Source organism: Syngnathus acus, chromosome 10 (assembly GCF_901709675.1).
Source record: "Syngnathus acus chromosome 10, fSynAcu1.2, whole genome shotgun sequence".
Classification (NCBI taxonomy): domain Eukaryota; kingdom Metazoa; phylum Chordata; class Actinopteri; order Syngnathiformes; family Syngnathidae; genus Syngnathus; species Syngnathus acus.
This window is the reverse complement of record NC_051095.1, coordinates 13,039,085-13,051,949: the sequence shown is the minus strand read 5'-3', so window position 1 is coordinate 13,051,949 and position 12,865 is coordinate 13,039,085. Positions and strand designations below refer to the sequence as shown.

General features: G+C 38.9%; 2 protein-coding genes across 6 annotated transcripts in view; one reads left to right on the top strand and one right to left on the bottom strand.

The window, feature by feature from the left end:
- flrt1b (fibronectin leucine rich transmembrane protein 1b) overlaps positions 1 to 3,952 on the bottom strand; it is a 37,058-nt gene extending 33,106 nt beyond the window's left edge. The window contains exon 1 of the mRNA XM_037262424.1: positions 3,869 to 3,952. The gene's annotated coding sequence lies outside the window, so the exon portion shown is untranslated. The remainder of the gene's footprint in view (positions 1 to 3,868) is intronic.
- macrod1 (mono-ADP ribosylhydrolase 1) overlaps positions 1 to 12,865 on the top strand; it is a 127,866-nt gene that overhangs the window by 58,738 nt on the left and 56,263 nt on the right. For all 5 annotated transcript variants that reach the window (XM_037262427.1, XM_037262429.1, XM_037262430.1 and 2 more), the window contains exon 4: positions 12,531 to 12,560. In XM_037262427.1, the coding sequence (XP_037118322.1) occupies positions 12,531 to 12,560 (30 nt within the window). The remainder of the gene's footprint in view (positions 1 to 12,530; positions 12,561 to 12,865) is intronic.

Genomic DNA, 12,865 nt, shown 5'->3' with positions numbered 1-12,865 from the left:
CTCTGGTGCTTTGCCTGGCTCAGTAGGACTGCCAAATAAAGTGATGTCTATATGTAAAAAACATTTTTGTCACTCTCTGGCTGTGGGTAATTAAACCAAAGTCCCTGTAAAAATGCTTTTTCTGTTAAACACATACCAAATCAACATGTGGTGGCCATTGTAGCCAATCAGGACCTGAAAGAAAGGCATTGGTGGACTGATTTCAGTTGCTCCTAGATTACTTTGAATACAAAGTCACCTGATCAACAAACACAACAAAGAAATTAAATCCCATATATGTGACCCAGTAATTTGCAGTAATTCTATTTTTTGTTGTTGCATAGAATAAAAAATATATGCCTAAAAGAATTGTTATTTATATTAAATGAATGCCTTTAGAGCTTCCGAACTAAAATGACCACATCAAAGACTCGAATTAAAGCAGTTGATGAAATAAACACACTGGATAAAAAGAAACAAATAGGAATATTTCTTGACCTCAAACAGTGACTTGGTGTTGCTTATGGTGTTCCTCAGGGTTCCGTGCTGGGTCCTCAGCTATTTGACTTGCACACAAAAGACAGTGTATCGAAATATAAAACAAATTTTGTTTGTAAATGACGCAAACGTTTCTACAGTCGTGACAATTATAACCGACTTGTGAGCACAGTAAATTGAGAACCCAATCAAATATTTATGCATCGTGACAAAGTACATCATTCTACGTGTAAATAAAAAACAAGTATGGATATTTGGTAACAATGAAAGCAACCCGTAATTGATGAACAACTAAAAACCGTTAAGGAATATATGTTGTTGTGGAATGCCCACATCAGACATCTCTCTCAATCTCTCTCACTCCCAAATAAAACACCAAGCAATATCTTGCTGGTGTACATGGCGATTGCTTTTTTTTTTTTGGTTGCCGTGAACATTTTAAATGTAATAATACATTTGCGCTGTTGTTTGGCTTCTTGTATACATTTTGTTCTGCTCACAAACAAATAAATGAAATGAAGAAATATTTTCTCACAATTTTATGTTCAAATATCCATTGTCATGTCTGTGTGGGCAGTCCTAAAATATTTGCTGCATATATTGTTGAAGAGTTGTCATTAGTTCATGTCAGTGTTGATAAGGTGTTTTCCTTCAGGGATTTAACTGTCGTGAGTTAGTTATTTCTATTTTTATTAGCTGGCACGGCATTAAGAATCAAACATTAAACGGTGCCGCTAATTGTCATTTGAAATCAGGTTCGGTTCTTTCATTTTCTTCCGCGCTTCCGCTAATGAAAAATATGGCAGTCATATTCCTACAGGAACTATTAGTGCAAACACTGTTGCTGTAATTTACGGTCTAGTTATCCCTTACGGTATCAACTTAATGGCCCTGCAAAGGCAATTATTTTCTCAAGTAAAACTGGGTTAAACCATATATGTGCCACAATCTCCCAAATTCCAGATAAAACACACACATTCCAAAATGATTTAGTGTCAAGAGGTAAATTGACAAGCAGAGGCAATTTGAGGACTCAGACGAGACAACCTCACCCTAAGTCATTGCAGTATTGACACTGCTAATTGATTATGTAACTATCTCTGTTATCTTTTTTATTTCCCCAGCCATGCATAAAATTGCTTGTTGCTTGCTTTGGACTATGCAAAACCTAATAAGCAGAGTCCCATGAAATGTTGCCAAATGGCAGCACGTTTGCTCAGCAAGAACCCGTTTACTTTTATAAGAAATTAACAAAGGAAATTATTACTTAGAAGAATGATTCATCTCTGTTTTGTTTGGAGTCCCCGAAAATGTTTTTGTCCTCACAGCAAAGAACAAATGAGAAGGCCGCTTCCCTCTATTTCACGCATTTTGCACAAGTTTCCCTGACCCATAGAACAGAAGGTTTACGGAGAAAGAGTTCTCATTATAAGTGTGTATGTGGTTGCCTTCGAATATACAAGAGGACAAATACATAGACAAGGACGTGGAAATTCCTTAGAACAGCATTTGCATCCTTGGACACTCAAATGAAGTGTCTAAGACACAAATCAAGTTGTTACGGGTTGAATAGCATCTGTGCTGCATTATTATTACCATTTAAGCAACGAATATTGGAACACAGTAGCCCAATACTCACAGACATATATTCTTTATCATCTGCGACAAACAACTGAATGATGTTGCACAATATCTAGTCAACTAAGTGAGTGATCACCAAGTAGTTAATACCTTTTGCTAATAAAGGCTTGTGTGGCGCACATATGCAATAAAAGTAGTATGTCAACATGCTGCATTTGCAAGGCAACAACATCCAAATCAATTATTTACTACTCTGTTCAAATGCACTAAACTGCTTCAGGATATTTAAAGCAATATAAGCAGTGCTACCTCCTTGCATTATAACTGGCAATCCAATAGAGCAAGCGGGTTTATAAAAGCATTGACTGAATTGTGAAAATAATGCACGCCACATAGCTAAATGGAAATGTAGTGTAGTTACTGTGGATCTTCTCAGTAAGAATTTTTTCTTCCTTGGCAATAGATAACCATCACTTCAGTTATTCAGCTGGCATTTTATCGTTGTGTCTCATTCTTACACTGCCCAGGGTGTTCTTTGGGACTATTACAGAGCAAAAAGCACTATCCTAAAAAAGAAAAAGCCTTTTCGCAATGCACTTGTTTTTCTTGATGTTCACCATAGAGATTTGTCCAACCCAGTTTTTGACACTAAAAAAATTCAAGTACACCCATAATTTGAGATCTTCCTATTGTATTTTGTGTATGTCCTTTTAAAACAAGCTTGGGAAGTGTAAAAACCAGACAATACTATGTAACATTTTATCAACAAAAATATAGTAGGCCACGCTGCCCATTTAGCTTAAAAATGGTTTGCTCCACCAATCCATCCAAGCTTGTGAACATCTCATGGCCAAACCCTGGAAACAGGTAAGCCGTGCTGGTTGTTAATTGAGGCCTTAGGCACTGTCTTGACATTTTCAATTGACAGCAAGTGGCAAAATGGCCGACCCCTGAGATGGATTAAAATTTGGTGGATTATACTGCTTAATTCATACATGTGGTATTCATAAGAATGCCGTGTTAAGACGAGTGGAGATGCATTAAACTTGTTATTATAAAGGATTTAAAAGAAAATAAAAATAAATTGGCTTCTTAGGTGAGTAAATGCCACATTTTGAATGGTTTTTTTTTTTTTTTAGAATAAACACTTGGTAGACGAAAGTTTTAAAATCAATGTTAAGAATATGCCAATTTTAGATGAAACAGAAAGTTTTGACATCTTGGATTGACGTCCCCTTTAAGGACACTTTGACAAAATTGATTGACATTCTCTTGTCAAAAATAACTAAAAAAGATAATGTGCCCGTAAAGTAGAGTGGCGGCTTGGCCACGGCGTCGTGGGGAGAGCAGAAAGCAGCAGGCAGAAGTAGGAATACACAAACAAGTTGCATTGGGGCTTTGGGAATAAGAGAAGGAGGGGGAGAAAAATAAGGCGGAGAGCTGCACAGTTGCAAAGAGAAAATGCTGCTTTAATAAAGCTTTGTGCTTAGGAGATTGGAGATTTTTTGTAAAGAACCATAATCATCATCATTATTTATAATTGAATCCGCTATTCAAACACTTCCCCACACGCACACACACGCACGCACGCACACACACACACACACACACACACACGCACACACACACACGAGTGCTTTGTCCTCTTACATCCTCTTTGTCAAATCAACACCTTCCTCCTGGATCCTACCATGTTTAAGATATTTAGCTTTTGTCCTTCACTGAAGCATCAATCTCAGGCCCTCCAGCCTTCATCCCTTCATTCCTGTTCCTCTGCACCCCACCCCCACCCCTCACGGAGATTACTTACCTCCCGAGAAAGAAATACACTCCATCTTGTTTTATGTTCCAGGCAAATTTAGTCCCGCGTCTTCCTCTCTCCACTCTCAACTCACTTTCACTTCATCTCTCTCCCGTTCGCGTGCTGGCTCCCCCCACCCCATCCCCCGACACCTCTCCTCCCTACTCGCTCCCCCTCTCCCTCCAGATGTACTTGTATAACTTATCACCCTGATGCGATAATTGGTGTGCCTTGGCAGCACGCTTTATTTAGTCGACGCACCATAAGCTATCTCGATTAGTCTTTTAATACTGCTGAAGAAGAAAAGCTGTTTTAATATAGTAGTTGCATCCCACTTTTCCGATTTGTTGTGTGAATGTGGATTTAAACTGACGCTGTAACACTTCCACACTTCGAGTATCGACGTTACTCCAGCTGTCTAATTAACTAGGTTTCAGTAACAAACCTTAGCGTCGTCATGGTTACCCACTGACACTGTCTGCATTTGAATGTATGTGTCCTGCAATAGTGTTTGTTTTGGTCGTCTTTGTTTCTTGCCCACTGGACTTCCAAGCAAATTCTGCCTCCCATAAAATAATTTTTAGTTGCATGTTGTGTCAGGTAAGGATCAATATGAGCATGAGTCAATCTAACATGATAGTATCGTATTAATGTAACGTTGTAATAGTTGCCAAAACCTCGAATTGCCGCCTTGCTTGTGGCTTGAATTTGATTCAAACAAATGTTAAATGGATAATCTCTCCACATGGGGCGGTTGAGTCTCACAAGGGAGCCTCCTTGTTTAAGTCACCCTTTGCCAAGAGGCCTCATGCCAGTTGTGGATGATTCATCAGACGAGTTAGTTCGAAAGACAAACTCCCACCACTGTCTCTACTCATCACGTTCCACTCTTTCTAATGTTCACCATCCCCCCGATGCCTCATTAATTTTATTAACACTTCATTTTTTTCCCCACATCATGCTTAAACGCTCTAATTTGTAGCTTGATTTGGTGGGAATGAACTGAATTTATAATGACTGCGGGACAATGGTGTATTTCAGCTCCAGTCTCTTCTGGAGCAGCCAGATCGAATGAAGTACAGCCCAGTCTCATGTGAAAAATAATACCTCCCTATTTAGTGCCCCATTCGTCCCTTGATGACTAGAAAATACAGTTGTATACAACTTTTTGATGAGATTTATCAGATGCACGAACTGGAACTTTTGTAAACACATTCACACATTTGTACATTCACCATGATATCTTTGCTGCTTTCACTTTCACAAGCTCTTTATGATTAGCGTTAACGTGTGTCTGTGGATGTGCGTTTGATTGATTTTTCGCCAAATTCATCCACCCTTGCGAGTTATTCCTCCTCAAATGCATTTTTCAAAACAACTTCAAAGCGTTTTGAACTGAAATGTTGCAAGTCTGCAATCTCAATGTAAAGCATACGCTTTGATTCTGCAGCCTGTGTTTGGCTATTAGTGGAGCACGAATCATTGTGGCAAATATATGAAGCAACAATCATTTTGCAGTCAAGGTGGTGTAGATGGGCGAATAAGTAGACACGTTGAATGGTGACTACCATTAAGAAGTCTCGTTTCATTCTTCAGACGACCGCCATTTAGGAATTGGAAACATTACCGGGCTGAAGAGCCTTCTACACTCTCTCAAGACCAGGGTGTGATAAACATCCACTCCCATGCCAAGTTAAAAATAAACATATTTTAATGGGCACGTCGCAGAGCAGCCGTAGAAGCCTGGATGGGCCCCTCGGGTCTCAGCCTGGGTGCAGACTCATCACCAGCACCCTCTGGTGCTTTGCCTGGCTCAGTAGGACTGCCAAATAAAGTGATGTCTATATGTAAAAAACATTTTTGTCACTCTCTGGCTGTGGGTAATTAAACCAAAGTCCCTGTAAAAATGCTTTTTCTGTTAAACACATACCAAATCAACATGTGGTGGCCATTGTAGCCAATCAGGACCTGAAAGAAAGGCATTGGTGGACTGATTTCAGTTGCTCCTAGATTACTTTGAATACAAAGTCACCTGATCAACAAACACAACAAAGAAATTAAATCCCATATATGTGACCCAGTAATTTGCAGTAATTCTATTTTTTGTTGTTGCATAGAATAAAAAATATATGCCTAAAAGAATTGTTATTTATATTAAATGAATGCCTTTAGAGCTTCCGAACTAAAATGACCACATCAAAGACTCGAATTAAAGCAGTTGATGAAATAAACACACTGGATAAAAAGAAACAAATAGGAATATTTCTTGACCTCAAACAGTGACTTGGTGTTGCTTATGGTGTTCCTCAGGGTTCCGTGCTGGGTCCTCAGCTATTTGACTTGCACACAAAAGACAGTGTATCGAAATATAAAACAAATTTTGTTTGTAAATGACGCAAACGTTTCTACAGTCGTGACAATTATAACCGACTTGTGAGCACAGTAAATTGAGAACCCAATCAAATATTTATGCATCGTGACAAAGTACATCATTCTACGTGTAAATAAAAAACAAGTATGGATATTTGGTAACAATGAAAGCAACCCGTAATTGATGAACAACTAAAAACCGTTAAGGAATATATGTTGTTGTGGAATGCCCACATCAGACATCTCTCTCAATCTCTCTCACTCCCAAATAAAACACCAAGCAATATCTTGCTGGTGTACATGGCGATTGCTTTTTTTTTTTTTGGTTGCCGTGAACATTTTAAATGTAATAATACATTTGCGCTGTTGTTTGGCTTCTTGTATACATTTTGTTCTGCTCACAAACAAATAAATGAAATGAAGAAATATTTTCTCACAATTTTATGTTCAAATATCCATTGTCATGTCTGTGTGGGCAGTCCTAAAATATTTGCTGCATATATTGTTGAAGAGTTGTCATTAGTTCATGTCAGTGTTGATAAGGTGTTTTCCTTCAGGGATTTAACTGTCGTGAGTTAGTTATTTCTATTTTTATTAGCTGGCACGGCATTAAGAATCAAACATTAAACGGTGCCGCTAATTGTCATTTGAAATCAGGTTCGGTTCTTTCATTTTCTTCCGCGCTTCCGCTAATGAAAAATATGGCAGTCATATTCCTACAGGAACTATTAGTGCAAACACTGTTGCTGTAATTTACGGTCTAGTTATCCCTTACGGTATCAACTTAATGGCCCTGCAAAGGCAATTATTTTCTCAAGTAAAACTGGGTTAAACCATATATGTGCCACAATCTCCCAAATTCCAGATAAAACACACACATTCCAAAATGATTTAGTGTCAAGAGGTAAATTGACAAGCAGAGGCAATTTGAGGACTCAGACGAGACAACCTCACCCTAAGTCATTGCAGTATTGACACTGCTAATTGATTATGTAACTATCTCTGTTATCTTTTTTATTTCCCCAGCCATGCATAAAATTGCTTGTTGCTTGCTTTGGACTATGCAAAACCTAATAAGCAGAGTCCCATGAAATGTTGCCAAATGGCAGCACGTTTGCTCAGCAAGAACCCGTTTACTTTTATAAGAAATTAACAAAGGAAATTATTACTTAGAAGAATGATTCATCTCTGTTTTGTTTGGAGTCCCCGAAAATGTTTTTGTCCTCACAGCAAAGAACAAATGAGAAGGCCGCTTCCCTCTATTTCACGCATTTTGCACAAGTTTCCCTGACCCATAGAACAGAAGGTTTACGGAGAAAGAGTTCTCATTATAAGTGTGTATGTGGTTGCCTTCGAATATACAAGAGGACAAATACATAGACAAGGACGTGGAAATTCCTTAGAACAGCATTTGCATCCTTGGACACTCAAATGAAGTGTCTAAGACACAAATCAAGTTGTTACGGGTTGAATAGCATCTGTGCTGCATTATTATTACCATTTAAGCAACGAATATTGGAACACAGTAGCCCAATACTCACAGACATATATTCTTTATCATCTGCGACAAACAACTGAATGATGTTGCACAATATCTAGTCAACTAAGTGAGTGATCACCAAGTAGTTAATACCTTTTGCTAATAAAGGCTTGTGTGGCGCACATATGCAATAAAAGTAGTATGTCAACATGCTGCATTTGCAAGGCAACAACATCCAAATCAATTATTTACTACTCTGTTCAAATGCACTAAACTGCTTCAGGATATTTAAAGCAATATAAGCAGTGCTACCTCCTTGCATTATAACTGGCAATCCAATAGAGCAAGCGGGTTTATAAAAGCATTGACTGAATTGTGAAAATAATGCACGCCACATAGCTAAATGGAAATGTAGTGTAGTTACTGTGGATCTTCTCAGTAAGAATTTTTTCTTCCTTGGCAATAGATAACCATCACTTCAGTTATTCAGCTGGCATTTTATCGTTGTGTCTCATTCTTACACTGCCCAGGGTGTTCTTTGGGACTATTACAGAGCAAAAAGCACTATCCTAAAAAAGAAAAAGCCTTTTCGCAATGCACTTGTTTTTCTTGATGTTCACCATAGAGATTTGTCCAACCCAGTTTTTGACACTAAAAAAATTCAAGTACACCCATAATTTGAGATCTTCCTATTGTATTTTGTGTATGTCCTTTTAAAACAAGCTTGGGAAGTGTAAAAACCAGACAATACTATGTAACATTTTATCAACAAAAATATAGTAGGCCACGCTGCCCATTTAGCTTAAAAATGGTTTGCTCCACCAATCCATCCAAGCTTGTGAACATCTCATGGCCAAACCCTGGAAACAGGTAAGCCGTGCTGGTTGTTAATTGAGGCCTTAGGCACTGTCTTGACATTTTCAATTGACAGCAAGTGGCAAAATGGCCGACCCCTGAGATGGATTAAAATTTGGTGGATTATACTGCTTAATTCATACATGTGGTATTCATAAGAATGCCGTGTTAAGACGAGTGGAGATGCATTAAACTTGTTATTATAAAGGATTTAAAAGAAAATAAAAATAAATTGGCTTCTTAGGTGAGTAAATGCCACATTTTGAATGGTTTTTTTTTTTTTTTAGAATAAACACTTGGTAGACGAAAGTTTTAAAATCAATGTTAAGAATATGCCAATTTTAGATGAAACAGAAAGTTTTGACATCTTGGATTGACGTCCCCTTTAAGGACACTTTGACAAAATTGATTGACATTCTCTTGTCAAAAATAACTAAAAAAGATAATGTGCCCGTAAAGTAGAGTGGCGGCTTGGCCACGGCGTCGTGGGGAGAGCAGAAAGCAGCAGGCAGAAGTAGGAATACACAAACAAGTTGCATTGGGGCTTTGGGAATAAGAGAAGGAGGGGGAGAAAAATAAGGCGGAGAGCTGCACAGTTGCAAAGAGAAAATGCTGCTTTAATAAAGCTTTGTGCTTAGGAGATTGGAGATTTTTTGTAAAGAACCATAATCATCATCATTATTTATAATTGAATCCGCTATTCAAACACTTCCCCACACGCACACACACGCACGCACGCACACACACACACACACACACACACACGCACACACACACACGAGTGCTTTGTCCTCTTACATCCTCTTTGTCAAATCAACACCTTCCTCCTGGATCCTACCATGTTTAAGATATTTAGCTTTTGTCCTTCACTGAAGCATCAATCTCAGGCCCTCCAGCCTTCATCCCTTCATTCCTGTTCCTCTGCACCCCACCCCCACCCCTCACGGAGATTACTTACCTCCCGAGAAAGAAATACACTCCATCTTGTTTTATGTTCCAGGCAAATTTAGTCCCGCGTCTTCCTCTCTCCACTCTCAACTCACTTTCACTTCATCTCTCTCCCGTTCGCGTGCTGGCTCCCCCCACCCCATCCCCCGACACCTCTCCTCCCTACTCGCTCCCCCTCTCCCTCCAGATGTACTTGTATAACTTATCACCCTGATGCGATAATTGGTGTGCCTTGGCAGCACGCTTTATTTAGTCGACGCACCATAAGCTATCTCGATTAGTCTTTTAATACTGCTGAAGAAGAAAAGCTGTTTTAATATAGTAGTTGCATCCCACTTTTCCGATTTGTTGTGTGAATGTGGATTTAAACTGACGCTGTAACACTTCCACACTTCGAGTATCGACGTTACTCCAGCTGTCTAATTAACTAGGTTTCAGTAACAAACCTTAGCGTCGTCATGGTTACCCACTGACACTGTCTGCATTTGAATGTATGTGTCCTGCAATAGTGTTTGTTTTGGTCGTCTTTGTTTCTTGCCCACTGGACTTCCAAGCAAATTCTGCCTCCCATAAAATAATTTTTAGTTGCATGTTGTGTCAGGTAAGGATCAATATGAGCATGAGTCAATCTAACATGATAGTATCGTATTAATGTAACGTTGTAATAGTTGCCAAAACCTCGAATTGCCGCCTTGCTTGTGGCTTGAATTTGATTCAAACAAATGTTAAATGGATAATCTCTCCACATGGGGCGGTTGAGTCTCACAAGGGAGCCTCCTTGTTTAAGTCACCCTTTGCCAAGAGGCCTCATGCCAGTTGTGGATGATTCATCAGACGAGTTAGTTCGAAAGACAAACTCCCACCACTGTCTCTACTCATCACGTTCCACTCTTTCTAATGTTCACCATCCCCCCGATGCCTCATTAATTTTATTAACACTTCATTTTTTTCCCCACATCATGCTTAAACGCTCTAATTTGTAGCTTGATTTGGTGGGAATGAACTGAATTTATAATGACTGCGGGACAATGGTGTATTTCAGCTCCAGTCTCTTCTGGAGCAGCCAGATCGAATGAAGTACAGCCCAGTCTCATGTGAAAAATAATACCTCCCTATTTAGTGCCCCATTCGTCCCTTGATGACTAGAAAATACAGTTGTATACAACTTTTTGATGAGATTTATCAGATGCACGAACTGGAACTTTTGTAAACACATTCACACATTTGTACATTCACCATGATATCTTTGCTGCTTTCACTTTCACAAGCTCTTTATGATTAGCGTTAACGTGTGTCTGTGGATGTGCGTTTGATTGATTTTTCGCCAAATTCATCCACCCTTGCGAGTTATTCCTCCTCAAATGCATTTTTCAAAACAACTTCAAAGCGTTTTGAACTGAAATGTTGCAAGTCTGCAATCTCAATGTAAAGCATACGCTTTGATTCTGCAGCCTGTGTTTGGCTATTAGTGGAGCACGAATCATTGTGGCAAATATATGAAGCAACAATCATTTTGCAGTCAAGGTGGTGTAGATGGGCGAATAAGTAGACACGTTGAATGGTGACTACCATTAAGAAGTCTCGTTTCATTCTTCAGACGACCGCCATTTAGGAATTGGAAACATTACCGGGCTGAAGAGCCTTCTAGGACAGACTGCCTGAGAAGAATTATTCACATTTTCACAGTTCACAGCAATGTGCAACATGCGAGACAAAAGACAATCTGGAGATGTGTGAAGTGCCAACGGAAGAGGAGCTAATGATGAAACGATCATAGCGGATTTTCCTCATTCAAAGCCAGCGTCAATTTTTACTGCGTAGCTCTTCCGACAGTCATCAAATTTGGAATCAGCACTTACTAATAATCCAGATGTTTTTCACTGGAGATATTGTACACTCGACGGTAACAACAAAATAGGAACAGAATAATTTCTTTAGAAAATTAAATAGAAAATAGAAAATATGAATAGAAAAATATTTTATATACAGTCTCTCAAATTTATTTCTACTATATGTACTCCAATTCCACTTTAAATGGTGGAAGTAACGCCATCACTGCCAGCCGTTTTCAAAGCTGACTTCCCTATTGTACATTGGCAAGCATTTTTGAGCATTTTGACTGTTCTTTCAAGACCCGCAGAGATTTGTGTACTTGGACAATATAAGCACCAAACTTACAGAAGAAAGGCTGGGCTCTTTCTCTCACTGGAAGAATTCCCGTTGACCCTGGCTTTTTCTGTTTTTTAGTAATCAACAGCAGGACATGGGCTGGTTTCAGCAAAAACATCTGTCTTAAAAAAACAGGAGAAATAAGGAAGTCAAACAGGGATTTTTTTTAGATCTTTTTCCCTTTGTGACACTTCAAACTCGCAAAAACAATACAATACTGGCTGAATGATTCATTTCCATATAGACACCTTGGAAACACGTCATGAGCGAGACGGGCTCGTCACATAGCCCAAGCGTGGCTTCTTTTTTTGTTTACAGTGTTGACCACTCACTCCAGGATTTGCGTCATCTTTTCTCTCTATTGAGGCACACAATTTCTGTTACCTACTGCACCACATTATAGCTAGCGTGCAGGCGTTGTTATTACAGATGTTTACAGACCTGAATTTCCCAGACAAGCTGACGAATATATTTCACCCTGAATAAGTTCATTTGTGAATCAATTGAGCATTTATTCTTTTTTTTTTGTGGCGTTTTTGTGGAGTGCTGTGCAATGAGCGTTTTCCAATGCAAAATGAATGTCTAGCCTCAATTGTTGGGAAATACTGCTTTAGTGATTTTAATATGAACATAAACTTTCACCGGTGCCCCAATTCAGAAATAAAAATGAATTTTTATGTATTTTTTTGGTATTTGACGAAACACACAATTTCCATTCAGACTCCTGAGAGTTTTTTTGTCTGTGATTAAATTCCAAAGATGCTTTGATTTATGATTGTTTGCTATTATTTTGATGCATGTACTTGCAGGACGATTAATGATAATTGGTTCTCCTTTCCTGTGTTTCAGCCAACCAGACTCTGCTCGGAGGAGGTGGAGGTAAGTCATAACTCGTCGAAACTGTTTGTTTAAATCATAAATCGTCTCAAGTGTTTGTTCTACGTCTGATTGGCTTTGTGGTGAAAGCAGTCCATTGTGGGCACCAAATCATTCAAAAACGTTCGTTTCATTTGTTGATACAGTGCAGTTTAGTCTCTGAGGATGTGTTTGGTGACATTCTACTCTTTGCTGTCCATCTTTCTGCTCGGGGGTGCGTGCAGTCAATAGTCATTAATGGATGTGGAGTGTTGTGGTTATAAACAGCCATTTTTCAGTGTATTGTCGACTCAGTGCTATGCGACGTG